Source organism: Gymnoscopelus microlampas (assembly GCF_963454915.1).
Source record: "Gymnoscopelus microlampas genome assembly, chromosome: 23".
Classification (NCBI taxonomy): Eukaryota; Metazoa; Chordata; class Actinopteri; order Myctophiformes; family Myctophidae; genus Gymnoscopelus; species Gymnoscopelus microlampas.
The window spans coordinates 18,510,121-18,534,791 of NC_139960.1; the positions used below are offsets into that span (position 1 = coordinate 18,510,121).

A 24,671-nucleotide genomic window follows, 5' to 3' on the forward strand; every position below is an offset into this window, starting at 1 on the left:
CACTATTGGCCTGTGGTGTTCCATTTACCACACAGCATGTTACTGATTAGACACGCACGCACACGGACGCACGCACACGCACACGCACACACACACACACACACACACACACACACACACACACACACACACACACAGTATGGACACTCATGTGGACTAATGGACACTGATGGAGCCATCCCCTCACCAATGAGGAGAAGGGTTCTCAGTATCACAACAACTATGGCCGTGTCCAAACTCACTCCACACTCATTACACACTCATTCCACCATTTTGTAGAGCTGTCCTATAATGTCTAGTGCTTATTAGTAAACCCTATAGTAAGCTGGTCTGCCGTGACACGAGTCCAGGTGTGCCTTGAGATTTGGTGACAACTACAAATTATTATTGCAATATAATATATCGTCGCTGTCGGGCAGAAACCTCTTATCTCCATATTCAAACTTTTTCAGTTTTTGAATGCCCTACTTGATCATACTACAGCGTCACACAAAAGCATCAAAAGTAGCAGATCCACAAGCTCGAAACTTGGCGCGAAGCGACGCGTTTGAGCTTGAAGGTGTATTTTTGTTTTTAAACAGGTCAAATGTATCACTTTTATACACATACGCATATAGATTTGTTTGTTTTAATACACATCTCTCTAGTGCTGATGTGCGGTGCCAAAAATGAATGGACCTTTTAGATTGGTCTGTCCTTAAAATGTTGAGCTATGTCAGAAGAGAAGGCAGTAGGCAGTGTTGCCAGATCTGCTTGTCATAATTTCCCCGCAAGATTTTATTTGAAAATAGCCGATCTACAAGCTCACAACGCATCGCATCGCGACACGTTGTGAGCTTGTAGATCTGCTATTTTCAAATAGCTGTATATGTTAATGTGCACATGTGGCCCATAGTCGCTTCTTTTGGGCTGGTTTTCCTAGGCCTGGTTGCTTGTTTCTCTCACAGAATCTGGCAACACTGGCAGTAGGCTGTAGATGAGATTGTATGTCTTTAAGGAATATTTTAAGAACGGCCCAAACTTTTTTCCTATCAATTATTCACCCGTGAAGCCTTGAATTCATTTTATTCATGTTGCATTCCTTCACAGTCAATGAAGACAATCTATTGATATCCAAATATGGGGAAAAAAACACAAAAACTTGATGAACCGACGAAAATAGGGGCCCAGGAATAACAACAGCAAAACTATATATAAAACTCTGTTTATAAACTCTCTCAATATAATCCAGTCTGTGTCCTCATTACTGCACAAACACCACAGTTCCTCTCAACCTTTACTATTTACAACACTTCTGTTGTAAACAGTGTCATATACAAACAAGTAATGAGCCTGCAGGTGCTTTTATGAACAGATGTTAAACTGTAGTTTTGCTGCTGTTAATCTTGAACCCCTATTTTCTTCAACTCAACAAGTATTCTCTTCTTTTTGGGGGATTCTTCATTCTTTGAATCTGGATGGATGTGGAGTCTCTTGTAAGCGGCATAACAAAAGGATAGCACGCACGCACGCACGCACGCACGCACGCACGCACGCACGCACGCACGCACGCACGCACGCACACAGTTATGTAGACTCATTGAAAGCGTCTGGAAGATAAGCCTGGTTCTCTGATGTATGTGTTGTCTCCTTGCATCAATTCAAAGGTCACAGCCTGGACTGTTGATGCCGGAGGGGAATGCTAATCCCCTGGACTAGGAGAATAAAGACGCCCCTCAATCTGTGCATCCTATGTGCCAACTAAAAGAACCCCCCAGACCTTAAGACATGGTCCAGTGAGACAAACAGGAGAACTGCCAGATACAGCTGTGTACATATCATCCTAGCTGCCATTATGTTTCGGTTTCATGTACAATGTAAATCTGTGTAGCCATATTATCAACGATCTCATGAAGAAGTCTCACAATGACTGGGGGCAGCGAAAACACGACATTAGAAGCACAACTTTTTGATAGTTGTGAAATTAACAATCAAACTTTGCAGTCAACACAGAACAGTGAAAGACAGAAATCTATTGAGAATAGCATGTGGGATATTACTGACATCGGGGCTGGGAGGGCCACACACATATTTCACATGTATTAGGCTATAATATTGTAACGTCATGTTTGTCCTAGTAATAGAGCACCGAAGTCTGACGTAATTTACACATCCTAGGTTTGTCTACCTGGTTCACGGTTTTCCACCCCCATTCTGAATCCCCATAGACGTCTTTAATATCGCGTCAAATAAGAACTGTGTTCTAAAAATAAACAAATGACCCTGGCGGTTTTACTCTTATGGATATGAAGCATCAACTGACGGTGAGAAAACGCTAATGTTACTTCCGCCGAATTAGTTACATTTTCGCCAGAAACAGACTGTATCAAATATAAGTGACTGACTATCATAAACGATACAGAACCTCCTCCCTGACAATATCGCCGAAACAGTTTGTTTATTTTTGGACCACAATTCTTATATGAGACGATTCTAAGATGACCCAATGTTATTCTCCATAGCTAAATTACTTTACGAACCTGGGGATGAACGAGTGACGTCAGGACTTCTGTACTCTATGGCAATGTGCGTCACTGTCCAAAGAATTGTCTCCATACATATTGCCTCGCATGTCACTCTGGTTGCACTTTAATGATGTGAAAAAGAAAAAAACAGGGGGGGTAGCCATTGCGATGTAATGCACTGTGAGCTTGTAGATAAGCTATTTTCTTTGACACAACTTTTAAAATAAGTTCTTTATTACAGCCTTAAAATACTGGTATTATTGTCAGGAAGCAGGATACTATGTAACTTGCTACTATGGATATGATCAATGTGATCCAGCTAGTGTGTATCATGAAAATTGCTGAAAATGTTGACGTGCGTCAACACTGTGCTGTAGGCTACATGTACTTTATCTGTGCACGTGTGTCACTGCCTGAATGTAACGGAGTGAGCCAGCGTCTGTATGAGTTGACAGACAGACAGACAGACTGACAGGTGGGGAGACAGGGGAGCCAAAGGAATGACTGACAGAATGACAAGAGGAGGGGATGTGGAAGTGTGGAAATTGGAACAAAATGAGAAAACAGTGGTAGAGAGACAGACAGAGACAGACAACAGGCAGAGAGACAGACAACAGACAGACAGACAGAGGCAACAAGAGAGAGGAGAGAGAGAGAGAGAGAGAGAGAGAGAGAGAGAGAGAGGGGAAGGGGGAGATGAGTGAGATTCTCATGGGAACTGGCCTATTTTCTAAAATGAATGCTGAACTGCATCACATTTACTGTATACATCAGGGAAAAAAGCACTCAGCACACGTGCACGCATGCAGGCGCATGCACACTCACACAGGCACGCTCACAACCATCAGGTACAGTACCTGTGTCCATCTGTTACCATGACTGAAAACCTGACTGGCTGACCGTAACAAACAACAACACGGAATAAATCTGCTCTGTCTGACCAACAACAGTAATTCAACATTACAGGTGCACTGAATTGTTGTAGAAGAAATATTGTAACTGACTTTTTATTTCTGTGTGTGTGTGTGTGTGTGTGTGTGTGTGTGTGTGTGTGTGTGTGTGTGTGTGTGTGTGTGTGTGTGTGTGTGTGTGTGTGTGTGTGGGGTACAGTAGCTCCCCTGTAACTCATGCCTTTTTTTTTGCTCCCCTGTGCATTCACAAGAACAGAAAATGTAAAGATTTACAGTACAGTAGCTGCATAACACAAACCACAGTTGCAAAGCCATGGCGTATTTAAAATGAGTTATGTTTGAGGGCTGAATTTTGAATTCATATGTGGAATATTTTGCAGGGATATGAATAGAGGTGTGCCTTGAGATCTTGACTACCCCTTTGGTGTGACATGGACACAAGAAGTTTGAAAACCACTGATCTCTATCATCCTCGTCTCGTAGAAGAAGCTATAGCTTCTAGCCAGCTCGTACGAGTCAGACACATTTGGAGCCATGATAATTTCTGCGGATGGTTGCAATGGGTTTGTTTTGAAAGGTTATGATGTTACTAGAATCTGTGGCTAAGGTCTTCTGTTTAATGTATATCCATTAAAAGACAATAATACTGCCTTTGTGTCTACTTAAGCCCAATTCATACTCTGTCGCACGAAGGTGTCGCACATCGAGAATAGACGACCTACAAGCTCACAATGCGTAGTGGATGTGTAGGCAGGTGACACTGCCCATCTTTCAAGCACTTCAAACATCCATTAACAAACACATTCTATCTACAGACACAATCCTAGATGTGCCTATTTTACATTTATTAGGATTCCCATTAGCTGATCCATAACATTGATTGATTGATTGATTGATTGATTGATTGATTGACATTTAACATATAAACATGACAACAAATAAGGCATTTCATTTACAGACAACCAAGTGCTGTTAAAAACTGAAAGTGACAATATTCTTTCTTTCAAAACATATTAATATACATACTCTGTTCCTAAGCATACATTATTCATAATCAGCCTTCTTCCAACTATGGCTTTTATCCAAGGTCAAGACCTTTTTTTTATCTTTAAGTGACTTTGAAAGGATTATACATGAATTCATGACCCCCCGCCTTGATTACTGTAACCTCTATGATGGCATTAGTCAAGCCTCGCTTTCTCGCTCTCGCGTATCATCAACCCCATCCTGGCATCACTCCTTTGGCTCCCAGTGTGTTTTAGGATCCGTTTAAAGACTTTGTTTGTTTCTAAATCTTTAAAGACGGGGTGCCGTGATTTTCAGTGATTCCCCCCCCCCCTAAAACATAATCGTCAGGTATTATGGTTGTACTAGGAGGAAGAGTTTTTTTCAAAAAAAGTGTACAGAAATTGTTAAAATTATGTTTTTATGTGGACACGCCTCCAGTTCATTAAGTATACCTGGTTCTCACCTTAGCACCTCCTCCACCACCTTAGCACCACCCACCTGTCCTCGTCCCTCCTCCTCATGCCCACAGCTGTGGTGTTATGATAATGAGGGGGAGGGTATATTTTGACTATGTCACTAAAGCGCTGTTTTTCTATTGGCACGTTTGACCCTCAAGTTTTCAGCCTCCAGGTAGAAACTCAAAATACTCAGAGAAGACATAAAACACCATAAAAACACCACCAGGGGGCTTAATGAAGTTCTATCAACCTCATAGACGCATGAAAAACAGAAAAAGTCCAAACCACGACACCACCTCTTTAAATGGTTTAACTCCCATTTAAATCTCTGCTTTTCTTAACTTATACTGTGTCCCTTCAAGATAACTGAGGTCAGCTGACCAGTTGCTGCTTGTCGTCATGGGGATAATTCCACTCATTGTTTTTCCACAATGTTCTCAGATACAGACTGACTGAACGACAGACAGACAGTAGATTGAGACAGAGGAGAGAGAGAGACTCAGAGAGAGAGAGAGAGAGAGAGAGAGAGAGAGAGGGGCGGGAGAAGAAGCCTTCATTGATTGATAACTCACTCATCCATCAATGAAGCTCACAGCCAGCTTCACCTGACAACATTATCTATTGGGGATTCATTCAACCATTAATGATCACTTTTTGTTACCTTTAAATAGAGCTGGATTTGTTGGGGGGGGGGGGGTCATGATATGCTTTATCCCTGCTTCTGGTCAGATGATATTTAGGCCTATATGCTTGATAATATCACAATTTAACAATTTTCTAAGAAATAATTCATGTTAACCACATGGACTCTGTAGCGTCCCTAGTCTGGGCATGTTATCGTGCGTGAACATTTGAGCGTACATAGATCTATAAGCTCACAACTCATGTTGCACCCTGTTGCCAACTTGTAGATTAGCGATTGCTTTTGAGGGGAATTAGTGTAAAGGGAAAAGGAGGGGGCCAATTACAGTCCCCTGGGAGACCGTGGTTAAATGCATTGTTAAAAGTTTTCTTATTCTTTTTAAATTCAAAATAGCAGAAAAATCACAAAAATCACAATACAATGCATGTATTGTATTGTGTCAGATTATATACAGTAAATAACAAAAACAGTTAATACATCAGACATTGATACGACGCGTGTATTTCTCAGTGTAAAGCCCAGTTCATAAGCCTGACTGATATTCACCAAATAAAAGTGTAAATTAAATGGATATTTCACTTTCAAATAAAATAAACATTACAAATAAATATATAAAAAATATATGAAAACAATTATGGAAAAATCACAGTCTCACAGTCACATCTTCACGCACAGAACGCATGCACGCGCGTGCACGTGTCCCCTTCGGTTGCAAAATGCTCTCTGCGTCCCTGTGTGTGCGCACGTGTGTGCGTGCCATAACCGCTTTATATTATCATTAACATACAGTAGTGTTGTCTGTTGTGCCAATGATTAAGTGGGCCCACTTGCAATACCCTCGTGGGCCAGCGAAGGGCCCTGGCCCACAGCTTGGGAACCGCTGCCCTAGCCTATAAATAGGTGCAATTACTACGTATAGTACTGTGGTTGCCTATATGGGCCCTGCATGGCCACCTCCATGAACACTGTGTGGGCAATCCAATTATACATGGAAACATACAGTATGGCTTCATTGACTGACACATGGTGGTGGATCAGCAAACCTTAACCCATTAAGACCTGAGGCCGATTCTACAAAATGTCTTCTAAATCCTAACAGTCTTTTGTTGCTATATCTATGGTCTGTGGTTCTCAACCTTTTTCCATGTCAAGGACCTCCCAAAATGATGTATTTGGCCGCGGACCCCCACCTCAAAATATTTTGTTCCAGGGACCCCCAGAAGCAAAGATTTGAGTTTCAAATGTTCGCTTAAAAAATATATGCATTCAAAAGATTTGCACAAAATGTTCTCGATTGAAAGTCACGGCCAAGAACAGGACGTGATATTAAACAATAATGTATGTTTTTGCCACAAAATCCCAATGCACACCTGGATTTGTTTCATGGCACACCAGTGTGGGAACCACTGACATAACTGAGCGAGAGAGTGAATAATCATGTGCTACCATCAGCCTGCGAGCCCTCACTCAATATAAGCGGTCGCTTAGGGCCACAACCACTAAGGGGGGCCACATAAAAAAAATATATATATACTTTCATGTTGTAATTATGTCATGTATCTCCTATCCAACAACTAGTGTTATTATTTTAATATTCAATAAAAAAAAAAGTTTTTCATGACAATCTAACTATATAAATGGCGACCGACTTCCGCACCCTCGGTGTCCACACCCCACAGCTCTGTTATCGAATAAACAACGCACCGCCAGACCACATGTCGCCAACTGACTCGCCACGGCGGCCGCGCTGAATTTACGCCTCGCGTAGGGGACATCTCACTGTTCACTACACCTTTTCCACCGCGCAACATAATTAATTCTACTCACCAAATGTCGGACAAAACGGAAGGGGAGGCAGCTTCGTACCGTTTACCGTGCGCACGACCTCATCACCACAACAGCAGGCAGCCGCTGCGGGGGTTTTTTCCTTTTTTTCCAAACTTTTTTTTTGGTCACCATTTTCTCCAGGCACCATTTCTGGTGTAACGTCGGGTGTTTCTTTTCACCAGCCAATCACCTTTCACGTTGCCACGTCCGTTGCCACGTCGCGCTGACGTACGCTAAACAAGCGCTGCCGTGCGCACAATGCAAACGAGCCCAAAGGCGCGCAAAAATAAGCCGACCATTGCTTAGACACAAAGTCAGACCTGGCAACGCAGCCTAGGCCAATCATGTGTGAGAGATCTACAAGCTATGGGGCAGAGACGCCACCGTATCTTAGCAACAACTACAGCGCTCACTCTCATTGGTCCTGTCACGCTAAGAGCAGTCTCCAGACAATGGCATCGCAGACAGCTTGCTGTTACTGCTGTAGCCATCACAGGCAGTTGCAGCACGACGGACAGGGCGCTGTGATAGCTGCCATGTCGCTAACGCTAACCTGGTTGTCATGCCTGCAGCGGCTGTGCAATCACTTTGTCAACAATGCACGTTCGTGTGGTGAATGTCTATATTGCTGCTCAGTTCGTCCATTGTAGATGGTGTATGTTTGTGTGTGTCTTCTGGAGAACTATGTAGCTCCACAGCAACTACAGTAACTAACGTAATGGCAGGACCGCCCCGTGCAACGCATGTTAGGCTGCATTATGGTCATGTAGTAATTTCAGATAATTTCGCTCCGATTACAGCAGTGTTTATCAACCCTTTCACGCCGCCCCCCCCCCCCACAAATACACGTACTTGATCTGGGACCCCCCCATTCTGTTTGACTCCGTTCCACAAGTACATATTGTGAAAATAGCCGATCTACAAGCTCGAAACGCCTCACGTTGAGAGGCTTTGTAAGCTTGGAGATCGGCTATTTTCTACATGATTGCCTCTTTCTTACATTCTTTGCCAATGTGGCCCATGTTTTCATAGCATAGTTTATTGACTACTTCTGTTGCAGAAATGGCCATTTCCTTTACTTTCGGTTTTTTATTGTCTCCGCCAGGCCGAAAGGCATGGCGCAAGACTATGTTTCACCCCCTGTCCGTCCGTCTGTGATAGCTAATCTCTCACATCGTTGACTTGATCGCAGCAAAATAACAGCCCGATGTGGAGAGTCAGTGAGAGCTGGATAAACGACGTAAAATGTGTCAAAAGGAGTCTGTACGGCTGTCGATAAATGAACACATGACGTCGGTGGGAGAGGACATATTGTGTCTTTTGGACAAACAGCAGCGTGGTGCTGATGTTTGTTGTGTGAAGCAGCTTAATGTCAGAGTGTTTGTGTTGGAGCGCCTCAGTGCGGCTGCAGAGTTCATGTGCAACCTCTTCCACAGAGACACAGAGACACTAGAAACTCTGCTGGGGAAAAAAAACACTGCTGGGCATTGACTTTCCTATGGACATTGATCTACACACTGCAGGTATATCTGCTACACACACAACATCAAACTACACACTGCAGGTATGATGCAGCGTTTGCATTACAGCCAGCATGCCAGCGTAGCTCCCATATGGTTTCAAGGTGGGCTAAACCATATGGACCCCATGTCAGCAATGTCAGCGGCATCCACTTCAGTCCCAACTGCGATGCCCATGCAGGCTATAAGTAGCTTCTACCTGGCCCTTAGGTGGGCCCCAACTAGCCATGTTTATGTGGGACCAAGGCGGGTCCTAACTGGGTTTGCCCATGCAGGCTTTAACTGGGTTCTACCTGGGCCCTAGGTGTACCCTAACCAACCACAGTGCAGTGCCCATCGCTCCAATTGTTGTGATGTCAGGGCTCTCAATACTGCACATTGGTGGAGGAGGAGGGGCCGCAGGGCGACCGCACACATCGCTGAACCAATGGTAGCCCACGGATGTTTCCTCTGTGGATTTACAATCTGCCCCTCTATGCCACATATCATCCGCACTACAGGGTCTTCACTGACCGAGCCACGGCCCCACTGACCCTCATGACGCTACGCCACTTAAACGTGCGGCAGCATGCGCTGGGTTGCCAGGTTTGCACAGCCTGCGCCAGAAACAAGCAACCACCTTCATGAAAAAAAAAAAAACACCGAAATGGTCCGCAATGTTCCAGGGGTGTCCCCGCGCGTCCCAACACTCCACAGGGGGTCAGTGGACCATCAGGGGGTCCGCGGACCCCCTGTGGACCCCCTGAAACATAACAAATATTATTTCTTCAAATTTTTTCCTTTTTCAAAAATTTTTTTCCACAGTTTCACTCCGGCGATTTGGGTCCCCCAATATACACACGGCCACGCTGGGCCCCGTGCGCGGCTGGGGTTGAGGGGGGCGTAGCCCCCCGAAACTCTAGTGATTTTATAATAGGGGTGTTTGGGGGGTGGGGGGGGCTTGCTTAGGGCCACGAAAACGCTAGGGCCAGCCCACTCTCACCCATCCCACCGCTGCACCCTTCTCTCTACTATTCTCACTCTCTCCTTCTCTCTGCCCTTCTCCATGCGCCCAGTCTAATCAGTGAAAGCAGCTGGGGAAAGGGGGGGGGGGGGGGGGGGTGTCTGCCATGGGTTCTCCGTAAGCCTGGCTGATTTGCAGGCTCCCCAGACTTCCTTTAATAAGGCCAACCATGGGCAGCTCCATACATCCAGGTACAGTAGGAAATGAGACAGACGGAGACAGGGAACTCTTAAGGACTCGCATATCAACACTGTCGGGGGGGAACCCTCGCATGTCCAAAATACATTTCAGGAAATGGAAAAAATGTCTGTCCAATGGATGCAATGTAGTTCTTGTTAGGCTCTTGTTAATTGATTAAATATGATAAAACCCATAGACAGACTTAATTTGGTGACTATATTTTGGGCATGTTATTACAGGTAAAAAAAAATAATAATAATTCAAAACCTTGTAGATTGGCCATTTTGCAGAGAATACCACCAACTGCTGGCCACCAACACGATGTTCCAAAAGAAGAGGTGGAAGCTGTGGACCTGGATGTCACCATACAACAAGACACAGCAGATTGACTGCATCCAAACACGCAGGGAATGAGGAGGAGCGTCATTAACAGCGATGTCCTTCAGCTCACTCTGCTCAGACCACAGGACAGTGTTGATTTCGTCGACTAAAACTATGACGAAAAATGTTCGTCGACTACCTTTTTTCACTGACGAAAATGAAATAAAAACAAAATAAAAACTAAGCTATGATGACTAAAACTAACACTAAATATTGACAATTTCGTCAACAAATAAAAACTAGACTAAAATGTTAGTGAGGGACTAGTGGAGAAGAGATCCAGTAGAACTAAAAGACGCTTGGGTGTTGCGCTCTGAAAATAGCAGATCTACAAGCTCACAACGCGTCGCACTACGACACGCTTTGAGCTTGTAGATCGGCTATTTTCAGCATGCAACCAAGTGTGAAATCAGCCATTACGACACCATCAAGGCACCACCAAAACACATTTTAGTCGCCTAAATCAACTGTAGATTTAGTCGACTATAATCTTATGATATTTAGTCGACTAAAACTAGACTAAAACTAAAATATGTAAAAGTACAAAAGTATTGGTATCAAAATATACTTAAAGTACAAAAGTAGAAAGTGCTCATTATGCAGAATGTCCCATTTCACAAGTTTTCAAATGTATAAAATGTATACAAATCTTTTGAAAATATAAATATACATCTATTTTCAAATGGCCGAAATGTATAGGGTTGAAGTGGTTAATGTATGTTTTGTAATATTAATCAAAAACAAAAAAGTAACTAAAGTTTTCAAATAATTGTAGTGGAGTAAAATGACAATATTTGCCTCTACTTTGAGTAGAAGTAAAAGTATTGAAAACAAAGGGATTCTACCGTTGCGCCTCAGCCTTAAACGGCCAGTCCGGTGCGTCACAAGTGTAGGGATACTAATAGAAAAAGAGAAGAACACTGGAGCAGCACGGACAGTTTAGGCCTTTTATTTAATACGGTGCAGGTAACAAGTAGACTGACGTTTCGGTCTTTCGACCTTCCTCAGAGTCATGTCTCAGCGTGGCTCCAGCGTTCTTCTCTTTTGCTAAATTGAAAATTGAAAATTGGAAATACTCCAGTAAAGTACAAATACCTCAAAATTCTACTTAAAGACAGTAGGCTACTTAAGTAAATGTACCTAGTTACTTTCCACCACTGTTGAAGAGGGTCTGAGGGAGGAGTATAAGAGGAAGACAGAGGAGCTATACCAAGTATAAGCAACACTGGAACAACAGGGTCTGATCTAAAAGATCAAGGGGGTTTGAAGAGGCTGGAAACTCATCAATGACATCTCCGGCAGAAACCTTTCTCAGTCTGCCAAGATCTGGGGGTGTATAAGTGCAGAGGAACGTGTGGAAACGTACTCACATTTCAAAAGCTCCAGGAAAAGAGCTCCTGAAATCGAGGGGGAAGATGGCCCGATGACTCCTGTCTTCCACAACCTACCTATTACCTGATGTATCATGCATCATGGATGGGTACTGGAGGGCCAAAGCTACCATAGGGTAATAAATTATGAAAGGAAAAAAGATGAAATATGGAGATAAAAGGCTTTTGCCTAACAGCGACAATACACATCACAGAGACAAGACATCGATAGCAAACTACAGTAGCTCAGACAGACAGACAGTTGCAGAACGCCACTATTGTCATTATTCCAGCTCAATATTGACTCCTGAAGCTTGAACAGTAATGTCACCTTAGAATATGCTGCAGTAAATTGTAAATCAATGTACTGTATCAATGCAGAAGTAGCTGTATTTTACAGGTGATGACACTTGTCTTGTTTTGTCGTTATTATTATTATTGTTAATAAGGCTAACAGTTTTGGACATAATATGAGCCCCCCCCCCTGACAGCGATGATATGCATCTAATTTGGGCAGTTTAGATATTGCTTGTTCAGTTCTTTTCTGTCTTTATGTTTTTAGGTCCACTTTAGTGTTTCTATCCACTGATTCATATTAGCCCATTAAGACCTGGGACGCATCTGTGTCATTTTTTGATTTGAGCTAAAAAGTATTATTTTACACTTTGGCTTTCTAGATTTTTCAAAAATAGCAGATATACAAGCCTATAGCGCGGCACTCGAAGCAAAGCTTTGAATATATATATTTTCAAAGCCAACATGTGTAACTCAAATCTTTGCTTCTGGGGGTCCCTGGAACAAAACATTTTGAGATGGGGGGTCTGCGGCCAAATACATATACAGTTTGGGGTCCTTGACATTAAAAAGTTTGAAAACCACTGACATAGTAACATACGTTTTTTTCAAAAAACGGTTAGGATTTAGAAGACATTTTGTTTGGGTTAAGCTACTTGGTTGACAATGCTGCACCTGCGCTCACTGTTGACAAGTGATTGATGATGACATAAGAGCAGCAATGGACTTGTGAATGTGTATGTTGTAAAGCTAACTGTGAGTGTGCAAATAAACCAGCCACTCATGCAACACAACATTTCAATATTATTTCATGGATCTTTACCAATGGTCCCATGACTCAAATCAATTTTGTCAATTTACTACCAACCATGACTATAAAGTAAACCCTATGGGACTTGGGTGGTATATAATTTATGTTAGGCCAACAATTGAATGCAGTAATTGAGGGTTATAATGCTTTAAAAGTGACAACATGGCCTGGATCGCTGGCCTAGCAATCCGGGCACCTAGGCTCCTATGTAGCCTGACAGTGCATTGCGGGTTCGAGTCCTGTTCCTGACAATCTTTACTGCATGTCTCTCCCCATCTCTCTCTCCCTGTTTCGAGTCAATATAAGGCATAAAAGGCCCCAAAAATATCAGGAAAAAAAGAGAAGAAAACAAAAAAGTGGCAACGTACCCTTCACACTGCACATAATGTTAATATTGAATAAAGGTGGATGTGACCTTTGAACATTGCAAATGACATGCATGACATCAATCTGTGCAGTGCTGGCCTGGAGGTGATGTTTGCAGGTTTACATGACATGGTGGTGATAAACATTTCCTCTTGCAATCAAGGCAGATCAATAGCAAGACAGGAACACAGGCAGACCCACAGACAGAGAGCTGGACAGAGAGACAGAGACACCACAGGCAGAGAGCTGGACAGAGAAAGAGAGACAGGAACACAGGCAGACCCACAGACAGAGAGCTGGACAGAGAGAGAGAGACAGGAACACAGGCAGACCCACAGACAGAGAGCTGGACAGAGAGAGAGAGACAGGACTAAAGACAGAGACGCAGTCTGTTGGACAGGTGAGAGCGACAAACACACCAAGATAAGACAGGTTGACGGTAAGTTGGAAAGACAGATGGACAGACAGACAGACAGAGAGGGGAGAGACATGTGACTGATTTAGTGTGTCATCTATGCAGGACAGCAACTGGGGTTCAGCGCACGCACACGCACACACACACACACACACGCACGCGCACACAGTGCCTAAAGGCAACTAACATGGAAGCGCACACATATTGCATGTGCCATGTGCATGCAATACACCTCACATTATTACATTTCACACATTAATAAATGCTCTCTCTCTCTCTTTCTCTCACACACACACACACACACACACACACTTCTCATCTTTCTCTCACCTCTGATGGTTGCTATGCAACAGCACATATCCACAGATTGTTTACAAAGCCCGGAATAGAGTTGGACTATGAGAGGGGAGGAGAGAGAGGAGAGAGTAGATGTGACACAATGTCATTCCTCGGACGATGGAGGGAAAAAGATGAAAGGAAGGGAGGGATGTCTCCTCCTTCATCACGTACAGATTGGGACGAGGGGTAGCTGTAATGCAATCAGAGGGTATTGGATCCCTGCGTGTTCCAGCATTATAAAAGCTACAGCGAGATTCATATTCATCGCTCGACGACGGCGTCGCACAACAAAAATGACAGACCTTCAAGCTCACAGCGTGCCACGGGCGCGGCACGCTGTGAGCTTGTAGGTCTGCTATTTTTTTCACTTTTGGTGACGCCCACGTGTTTCTGACTAACCCCATCTCTCTGAATGGGGAGTCATGTAAAAGCTAAAGTTCTGACTCATATCATCATTTGCATTTCATATCATCACTGTGTCGGGGCAGAAACCCTGTATCTCTTCTTGTTTTTTTATACTTGAGTATAAAGGTAGCGAAAATAGCAGATATACAAGCTCACAAAGCGTCACGATCAACACGTTATGAATTGTATGTCTGCTATTTTCGTTTCGTTGCGAAAAATGTTCACATAATGACATGCAGGTTGAATGTGGTTAAGTCTGTCTGTGGGTTTTATGAATATTTAACCAATGAAAAGTATTAACATGAGCTTGTGACTAAACCACAGGAGGAGCGAGATCCGATACCGACCTCGACGTTGCCATGCCATCGTCGAAACGCTACTGACGGCGTCGGTAACGTCGCGACGCAACCGACCGAACAACCGACGGTCAGTAGCGTCGCGACGCAACCGACCGAACAACCGACGGTCAGTAGCGTCGCGACGCAACCGACCGAACAACCGACGGACCGACCGAACAACCGACGGACCGACCGAACAACCGACCGAGCCGCGGAGTCCTTCACGCACCAGGCAACGTCAATTTCCATCCGATCCATCGACCTTATCTGCGCTCTTCTGGCGCAGCCCCCCCCCCCCCCACCTGTCCCCCCCACCTGCGTGACCCCCCCCCCCCCCCGGGACCCCCCCCCCCGGGACCCCCCCCCGGGACGCCCCCCCGCCCAAGGGGTGGATAGTAATAATTGTATATTTTGCGCATTTTATCCAGAGTAGTTGAGATTTGATTCGGCCATATCTTTCTGAATGTAACTTGTATTTTTATAATTGTATTTTTTATATGATCTGTAAAGTTTATATTTTCATTTGCTACCAGGCATGAATTCATTATAATTTATTATATATATTTTTCCTTATTTTCTTTCTTTATTTACACGTGCGTAATAAACGAAGCATTTTGAGATTTCATCCGCCCAGATCTTTATGAATTTTACTTGAATTATTATAATTTTAATGTTTATATGATCCGTACATTTTATATTTTCATGTGGTATCAGGCATGAATTTATTTTATTATTTTATTTCATGTATTTACATGCGCGCAATTACACGCATCTAACTATTGGACTCAGCTCTGGGGACACGGTGCGGCTGCAGAGTTTACCTTGCAACATATATGATAGAGCAACTTAAGTGCCTGCAGAACTTAATAATATAAGCACACTTATTCTCCAGGCAGACAGACAGAAACAGTCTGTCTGTCTGTCTGTCTGTCTGTCTGTCTGTCTGTCTGTCTGTCTGTCTGTCTGTCTGTCTGTCTGTCGGTATATTATGTTACGAGCGACCAGAGTCGCTGTCCTGGCGGAGACCGCGGAGTCCTTCATGCCACCAGGCAACGTCAATTTCCATCCGATCCATCGACCATATCTGCGCTCTTCTGGCCCCCCCCCCCCCCCCCACCCACCGGGACCCCCCCCCGGACCCCCCCTCGGCCCAGGGTTTCACTCCTAATAATGTTGTATTTTGCGCATTATTGACACAGAGGTTGAGATCTGTCATTCATTTCCACGCGCGTATACGCACGTATCTATCTATCTATCTGTCTATCTATCTATATATCTATCTATCTATCTATCTGTCAATTAAACTATCATCTGTCACAAGGGTTTTCAGCCCAAGGACCCCCTGAGAGAGAGATGAAGCCGGGACCCCCTCTATATAAGCTCACAACGTCTTGCGCTTTGAGACGAGCTTCTAGATCTGCTTGTGGATCTGTATAGTATAGAGTATATTATGGTGGAGAAATTGAGGCTATTCAAGGATTATTATTATTATTATTATTATTATTATTATTATTATTATATATTATATATTATTATTATTTGGTCCATGAGTCGAATCGACAGCAGCTATATTTATTTTATTTTAATGTCAATAAAATGTATTCTCTAAATATTATAGGCTACTAATATTTCCTGAATGAATTAACTTGGTAAATAGGGTCGGGATGACATGTTGCTATAGTCATTAATTACCCCAACCAACATCAAAGTTACCGTGCATTATCATTAAATCAAATAAAAGTTTATTATTACATCTGTCTTGCCTGTATGTCCTTTCACGAAAGCAATTGGCACTACTTTATTTAGTGTCCAAGCATTTGGAGAGATTCAGTTTTAACCTATAACTCATCTCTGAAGTGTCTATGTTACTTCTGTGTATTAATTATGAGTTGATTAATACTCAATAAAATGATACATGTTGAAATGTAACTTTCGGATCAGTGCGCATCATGCGCTGTAATTTCTCCTTCACTTTGCTGCCCAAAAATAGCTGATCTACAAGCTCACAACGCATCAGCGGGACGTTTTGAGGAAATCCGATATTTTTGGAGAAGCTCTTCTGTCTATTTAAATGTTCTGTATGAGTCATAATAGTAGCCTGGTTATTAATCTACAATCACCATTAACGCCGTTGATGAAATGACTGAGCGCGTGTCTGAGCGCATGTCAGGGTGTGTGTTTGTGTGTGTGTGTGTGTGTGTGTGTGTGTGTGTGTGTGTGTGTGTGTGTGTGTGTGTGTGTGTGTGTGTGTGTGTGTGTGTCTATCTCCAGCAATGTACCGCTTGCCTACAGCCCCGCCCCTAAACCCACAAAAATATACAATATAGAGGGGGTCCCTGCTTAATCTTTCTCTCAGCTAGGGGGTCCTTGGGCTGAAAACCCTTGTGACAGATGATAGCCGTTTGAAAATCGCGCAAGAATTAACAGCTAAACTGTTGATAAATAGATAGATAGACAGACAGACGAACAGACAGACAGACAGACAGACAGACAGACAGACAGACAGACAGACCCAGGCCGTGGGAGGCACTCAATCACACTAACCGATGCGCTTTCTTAATTATAATATATAAGAATAATAATTATAATAATCCTACACTTCGCATATATAAATTATTATATTATGACCATACACTAACCACTTCCGACCTATGTTATACGCTATTTGAAAATAGCAGATCTACAAGCTCACAATAACGAAGCTTGTAGATCTGCTATTTGTTGAACAATCACCGCGTTGGGACCGCGTTGGGGGGGTGGCAGCTGTACCGCTGGAGATAGATAGTTAGATAGATAGATAGATAGATAGATAGATAGATAGATAGATAGATAGATAGATAGATAGATAGATAGATAGATAGATAGATAGATAGATAGATAGATAGATGTTTAGATAGTTTAAAGATAGACAGACAGACACACAGACACGCCTTTTTTTAGGGTAAGTTTATTTCATTTTTCATTTCTGAAACAGCTCCATTGGCAGCGCAAAGGTGGAGCTTGGGGGTCCCTAATAAAACCACCAAAAAGGTTAGACTACAATGGGCTATATATATGTAAAGTCGACGTTGTGTATTATTATTTACGTGCGTAATTACGCGCGTCGCAAAAATCTGATTGATATCGTTAGATAAAGTTCATAATTAAATATAATATATTCATGACTGATACCAAATGAAAATATAAACTTCAAAGATCATAGAAACATTAAAATTATAAGAATTCAAGTACAATTGGCAGAGATATGGCCTAATCAAATCTCAACCGCTGTCTGTCTCGTGCACAAATTATGCTGACCTACAATAGTTATGAGTGACCCCCTGGGCTTGGTGGAGGGGCTCCGGGTGGGGGGGGGGGGGGGGCTCGGGGTGGCACGGGGATAGCTTGTGGGGGCTAGCCTACAGTGGGATGTACAGTACACGTTGTGTATGATTATGTTACGTGCGTAGTTACTTTGAAAAATCATGTGCGGCATCCAAGAGCATCAAAGAGCAGATCCAAGGCAGCAGACTCTGTATCGCGCTGCAGAGCTTGTTGATCGGGGGGGGGGGTGGGGGCACGCAGGTGGGGGGGGGGCACGCAGGTGGGGGGGGGGGCTGCGCCAGAAGAGCGCAGATATGGTCGATAAATTGACGTTGCGGTGCCATGAAGGATCGACTCCGTGGATGGCCACCGACGGAGTCAACCAACGGCGTCGGTTTCGTCGGTTGGCTCTCGACGGCGTCGGTTGCGTTGGTTGTGCGTCGCAACGCTACCGACGCCGTCATTAGCGTCGCGCCGCTACTGACGGCGTCGCTACTGACCGACGCCGTCAGTAGCGTCGCGCCGTTACTGACGGCGTCGCTACTGACCGACGCCGTCAGTAACGGCGCGACGCTACTGACGGCGTCGGTACCGTTGCGACGCACAACCAACTTAACCGACGCCGTCGAGAGTCAGCATAATTTGTGCAGGAGACAGAGAGCGGTTGAGATTTGATTAGGCCATATCTCTGCCAATTGTACTTTAATTCTTATAATTTTAATGTTTCTATGATCTTTCAAGTTTATATTTTCATTTGGTATCAGTCATGAATATATTATATTTAATTATGAACTTTATCTAACGATATCAATCAGATTTTTGCGACGCGCGTAATTACGCACGTAACATAATAATACACAACGTCGACTTTACATATATATAGCCCATTGTAGTCTAACCTTTTTGGTGGTTTTATTAGGGACCCCCAAGCTCCACCTTTGCGCTGCCAATGGAGCTGTTTCAGAAATGAAAAATGAAATAAACTTACCCTAAAAAAAGGCGTGTCTGTGTGTCTGTCTGTCTATCTTTAAATCTATCTAAATATCTATCTATCTATCTATCTATCTATCTATCTATCTATCTATCTATCTAACTATCTATCTATCTATCTATCTAACTATCTATCTACACACACCCTGACATGCGCTCAGACACGCGCTCAGTCATTTCATCAACGGCGTTAATGGTGATTGTAGATTAATAACCAGGCTACTATTATGACTCATACAGAACATTTAAATAGACAGAAGAGCTTCTCCAAAAATATCGGATTTCCTCAAAACGTCCCGCTGATGCGTTGTGAGCTTGTAGATCAGCTATTTTTGGGCAGCAAAGTGAAGGAGAAATTACAGCGCATGATGCGCACTGATCCGAAAGTTACATTTCAACATGTATCATTTTATTGAGTATTAATCAACTCATAATTAATACACAGAAGTAACATAGACACTTCAGAGATGAGTTATAGGTTAAAACTGAATCTCTCCAAATGCTTGGACACTAAATAAAGTAGTGCCAATTGCTTTCGTGAAAGGACATACAGGCAAGACAGATGTAATAATAAACTTTTATTTGATTTAATGATAATGCACGGTAACTTTGATGTTGGTTGGGGTAATTAATGACTATAGCAACATGTCATCCCGACCCTATTTACCAAGTTAATTCATTCAGGAAATATTAGTAGCCTATAATATTTAGAGAATACATTTTATTGACATTAAAATAAAATAAATATAGCTGCTGTCGATTCGACTCATGGACCAAATAATAATAATATATAATATATAATAATAATAATAATAATAATAATAATAATAATCCTTGAATAGCCTCAATTTCTCCACCATAATATACTCTATACTATACAGATCCACAAGCAGATCTAGAAGCTCGTCTCAAAGCGCAAGACGTTGTGAGCTTATATAGAGGGGGTCCCGGCTTCATCTCTCTCTCAGGGGGTCCTTGGGCTGAAAACCCTTGTGACAGATGATAGTTTAATTGACAGATAGATAGATATATAGATAGATAGACAGATAGATAGATAGATACGTGCGTATACGCGCGTGGAAATGAATGACAGATCTCAACCTCTGTGTCAATAATGCGCAAAATACAACATTATTAGGAGTGAAACCCTGGGCCGAGGGGGGGTCCGGGGGGGGGTCCCGGTGGGTGGGGGGGGGGGGGGGGGGGGCCAGAAGAGCGCAGATATGGTCGATGGATCGGATGGAAATTGACGTTGCCTGGTGGCATGAAGGACTCCGCGGTCTCCGCCAGGACAGCGACTCTGGTCGCTCGTAACATAATATACCGACAGACAGACAGACAGACAGACAGACAGACAGACAGACAGACAGACAGACAGACTGTTTCTGTCTGTCTGCCTGGAGAATAAGTGTGCTTATATTATTAAGTTCTGCAGGCACTTAAGTTGCTCTATCATATATGTTGCAAGGTAAACTCTGCAGCCGCACCGTGTCCCCAGAGCTGAGTCCAATAGTTAGATGCGTGTAATTGCGCGCATGTAAATACATGAAATAAAATAATAAAATAAATTCATGCCTGATACCACATGAAAATATAAAATGTACGGATCATATAAACATTAAAATTATAATAATTCAAGTAAAATTCATAAAGATCTGGGCGGATGAAATCTCAAAATGCTTCGTTTATTACGCACGTGTAAATAAAGAAAGAAAATAAGGAAAAATATATATAATAAATTATAATGAATTCATGCCTGGTAGCAAATGAAAATATAAACTTTACAGATCATATAAAAAATACAATTATAAAAATACAAGTTACATTCAGAAAGATATGGCCGAATCAAATCTCAACTACTCTGGATCAAATGCGCAAAATATACAATTATTACTATCCACCCCTTGGGCGGGGGGGCGTCCCGGGGGGGGGTCCCGGGGGGGGGGGTCCCGGGGGGGGGGGGTCACGCAGGTGGGGGGGACAGGTGGGGGGGGGGGGCTGCGCCAGAAGAGCGCAGATAAGGTCGATGGATCGGATGGAAATTGACGTTGCCTAGTGCGTGAAGGACTCCGCGGCTCGGTCGGTTGTTCGGTCGGTCGGTCGGTCCGTCGGTTGTTCGGTCGGTTGCGTCGCGACGCTACTGACCGTCGGTTGTTCGGTCGGTTGCGTCGCGACGCTACTGACCGTCGGTTGTTCGGTCGGTTGCGTCGCGACGTTACCGACGCCGTCAGTAGCGTTTCGACGATGGCATGGCAACGTCGAGGTCGGTATTGGATCTCGCTGTCTCTCAACTAAATAAAAACTAAGCTATTTTGACAAAAAACTAAGACTAAATATACTGACAACTTCGTCAACATAAAAAAAACAGACTAAAATGTCATTTTATGTTTGGTTGCGCTCGGGTGTTGCGCTCTGAAAATAGCAGGCATTAACTAAAATCAGTCGACTAAATCAACTGTAGATTTAGTCGACTATAATCTTATGATATTTAGTCAACTAAAACTAGACAAAAACTAAAACATTTCAGATGACTAAAATATGACTAAAACTAAATGGAATTTTATTCATAAGCTATGACTAAAACTAAATTAAAAATGTGCTGTCAAAAACAACACTGGTAAACAAAATGGTCACTACATTGGATCCATTGATTGATTTCCTGAAAAGTATCAGTTTTGGACATACAAGGTTTCTACCCGGCATGGATGGTATCTAGTGAGAGCAATGAATCATTTCTACAGCTGTGTATTCATGGGACTTACTGACATCCCATCACATGGGATCCTTCTCATTATCTTGATTTGTTTTTCGGCGTCTAGTGTCTGGAAAATAGACGTATTTGTAGCGCTGGCGGTGATAGAGGCAGACAGGGTTTTAATCTATTTTAGGGTTTTAATCTATTTTATTTAGCCATCTTATTATCAGTCTGTGCCAGTATATGTTGTCCAGTATATGTTGTTCTCCTTAAAAGGGAAGAGGGATACTTGGTTGCCGGTAAGATATCATTAAAGCTACACAGGGCTTATCTTAATGAATGAAGTAGGACTTTAACCAGTGTGTTACAATATGACTAGCACATCTGCAGTGGTTGGAGGTGGTCTCTCTACTCTCCCATTGAGACATTGAGACCCTGGTGTCGGGTAGGACACCTTACTGGTTGACTAGTAGTACTGCCTGAAGCTCTCTCCTGATTGAACGGTAGATATTTGGCCTCCCACGCAGGAGAACCGGGTTCAAATCTTGGGTGTTACATTTGTGATTATAATCACTCGAGATGTACGGACTGTAGCTTTAATCAACCGTACACATTGTCGGTCAAATATTGATGACAAACACACACGCACGCACGCACGCACGGTTAATTTATTGGTTAATTTATGCTTTTCAATAATAATCTAAATCTAGAAAATAACTAAACTTTTCGAATAATTGTAGCGGAGTAAAAAGAACAATATTTGCCGGTGAGATGTAGTGGAGTAGAAGTAGCAAGCATTGAAAAAGGGACATACTCGAATAAAGTACAAGAACCTCAAAATGTTACTCAAATACAATTCCACCACTGGTTTTAGGGGTTGACTGAGGTATGGACTATGGACCGTTGTGTACTCACATGACAGTGTTGATGCCCGACAGCTGCTGAAACATCTGGAGACCACAGCCCACCAGTAGAGCTCGCCGAGTTGGCGGGTAGGTCAGCATCCTCCATATGACTGGGCTGTCTGCAGACACACACACACACACACACAGGTGCATGCATGCAAGCGCACGCACGCACACAGAGACAAACACACACACACACACACACACACACACACACACACACACACACACACACACACACACACACACACACACACACACACACACACACACACACACACACACACACACACACACACACACACACACACACACACACACACACACACACACACACACGAATTTCAACCTCAGCATATAAATCAATACAAGACAAATACTGGCACACACTGTAGAAACGTGCCATCAGTTAAAGGCCTGCTTATAGCAGACGCGGTGCATTGGGTGCGTTCGGAAATACAGCACGGAAGCACACTGGCCAATACAAACTAATAGGCGAGTGCGCTCCGGTGTGCAATTTCCAAATGCACCCAGAGAGACACAGTTTGACATTACACTTATCAGACAGTGTAAGTATTGTGAACCCATTAAGACCTGAGGCCGATTCTACCAAATGTCTTCTAAATCCTAACAGTTTTTTGAAAAAACCTATGTTGCTGCTACATCAGTGGTTCTCAAACCTTTTCGTGTCAAGGACCCCAAAAAATATGTATTTCCCCATCTCAAAATATGTTGTTCCAGGGACCCCAAGAAGCAAAGATTTTAATTACAAATGTTCGCTTCAAAAACATATGTATTCAAAGATTTGCAAAAATGTTCACGCTATTCAAAAATAGCAGATCTACAAGCTCGTAGCGTAATTTATTGTGATATTGTCCTCCGTCATACACCAGGAAAAAGTATGTATTTGGCCGCGGTCCCCATCTCAAAATATGTTGTTCCAGGGACCCCAAGAAGCAAAGATTTTAATTACAAATGTTCGCTTCAAAAATATATGTATTCAAAGATTTGCAAAAATGTTCACGCTATTCAAAAATAGCAGATCTACAAGCTCGTAGCGTAATTTATTGTGATATTGTCCTCCGTCATACACCAGGATGAATTAGATTTTGTTGAGCTGCAAATTCAGTACCACTTAAAGCCTCTATACTTGATAAAACGGACCTGTAAAGAGCGCATTTGGTACGCTCTCGATTCACTCTACACAAATCGATTCGCCAAAAAATAGCAGAACTTCAAGCTCACAACGTGTTGTAATGCAACGCGTTGTGAGCTTGTAGATCGGCTACTTTTGGCAAACGTTCCCCCCAGAATGCGGATGCTTGGGGTTCAAGTGGTTAACCAAAGTGGCATTTTAAGTTTTCAGCATATTTGGATTATGGCGATAATATCGTCAATCACAATATTGTTTTTTGCCACAATAATCGTGACATGTAATTTCCATATTGTCCCATCCCTACTTCCCGTCAGAGATTTGCTGTCCACTGTGCACAACATTCAAAAAAATTAAAAAAATTCTCCTAGGGAAATTGAATTTCAATCTTTATGAGATGTGTTACTAGACACCTTTAAACACATTGGTGAAGACATTTCTTGGTAAGGAATTTATTCCCAGATTTTTTTAATATCCTCTGACTAAAACAATGGGTCGGAACCCACTTTTGGGTCACCGACACATTTTTATGGGTCGTGAAGTGAGTAAATATACCTTTTGTGTTGCATCTAATCTAATCAAATCAAAGTTTATCTGAAAAGAATTTCTGGGAAAAAAAAGTACACTTAAGAAATCGTGAAAATATGTAGATCTGCTATTTTCACTACTTTTTTTTTAATGAATAAAATGTAAATGTGTATGTTAATACAATATAACTTATCTTCTATTGCGACATGTAGATCGTGTCAAAAGTCATGTCTCGATTCATTAGCTCAATAAAAATGTCAGCACTTGCGTGGAAACCGGTTTCAAATCCGGGGTAGAAGAGGAAAGTTATAGTGCAGCTTTAAA

The 24,671-nt window shown here is 42.8% G+C and overlaps 1 protein-coding gene across 1 annotated transcript in view; it reads right to left on the bottom strand.

Annotated features, from left to right (window-relative positions):
- slc2a13a (solute carrier family 2 member 13a) overlaps nucleotides 1-24,671 on the bottom strand; it is a gene marked incomplete at its 5' end in the record, with an annotated part of 72,546 nt that overhangs the window by 25,435 nt on the left and 22,440 nt on the right. Inside the window, one exon of the mRNA XM_084050354.1 lies at nucleotides 22,677-22,785. Coding sequence (XP_083906480.1) covers nucleotides 22,677-22,785 — 109 coding nt within the window. The remainder of the gene's footprint in view (nucleotides 1-22,676; nucleotides 22,786-24,671) is intronic.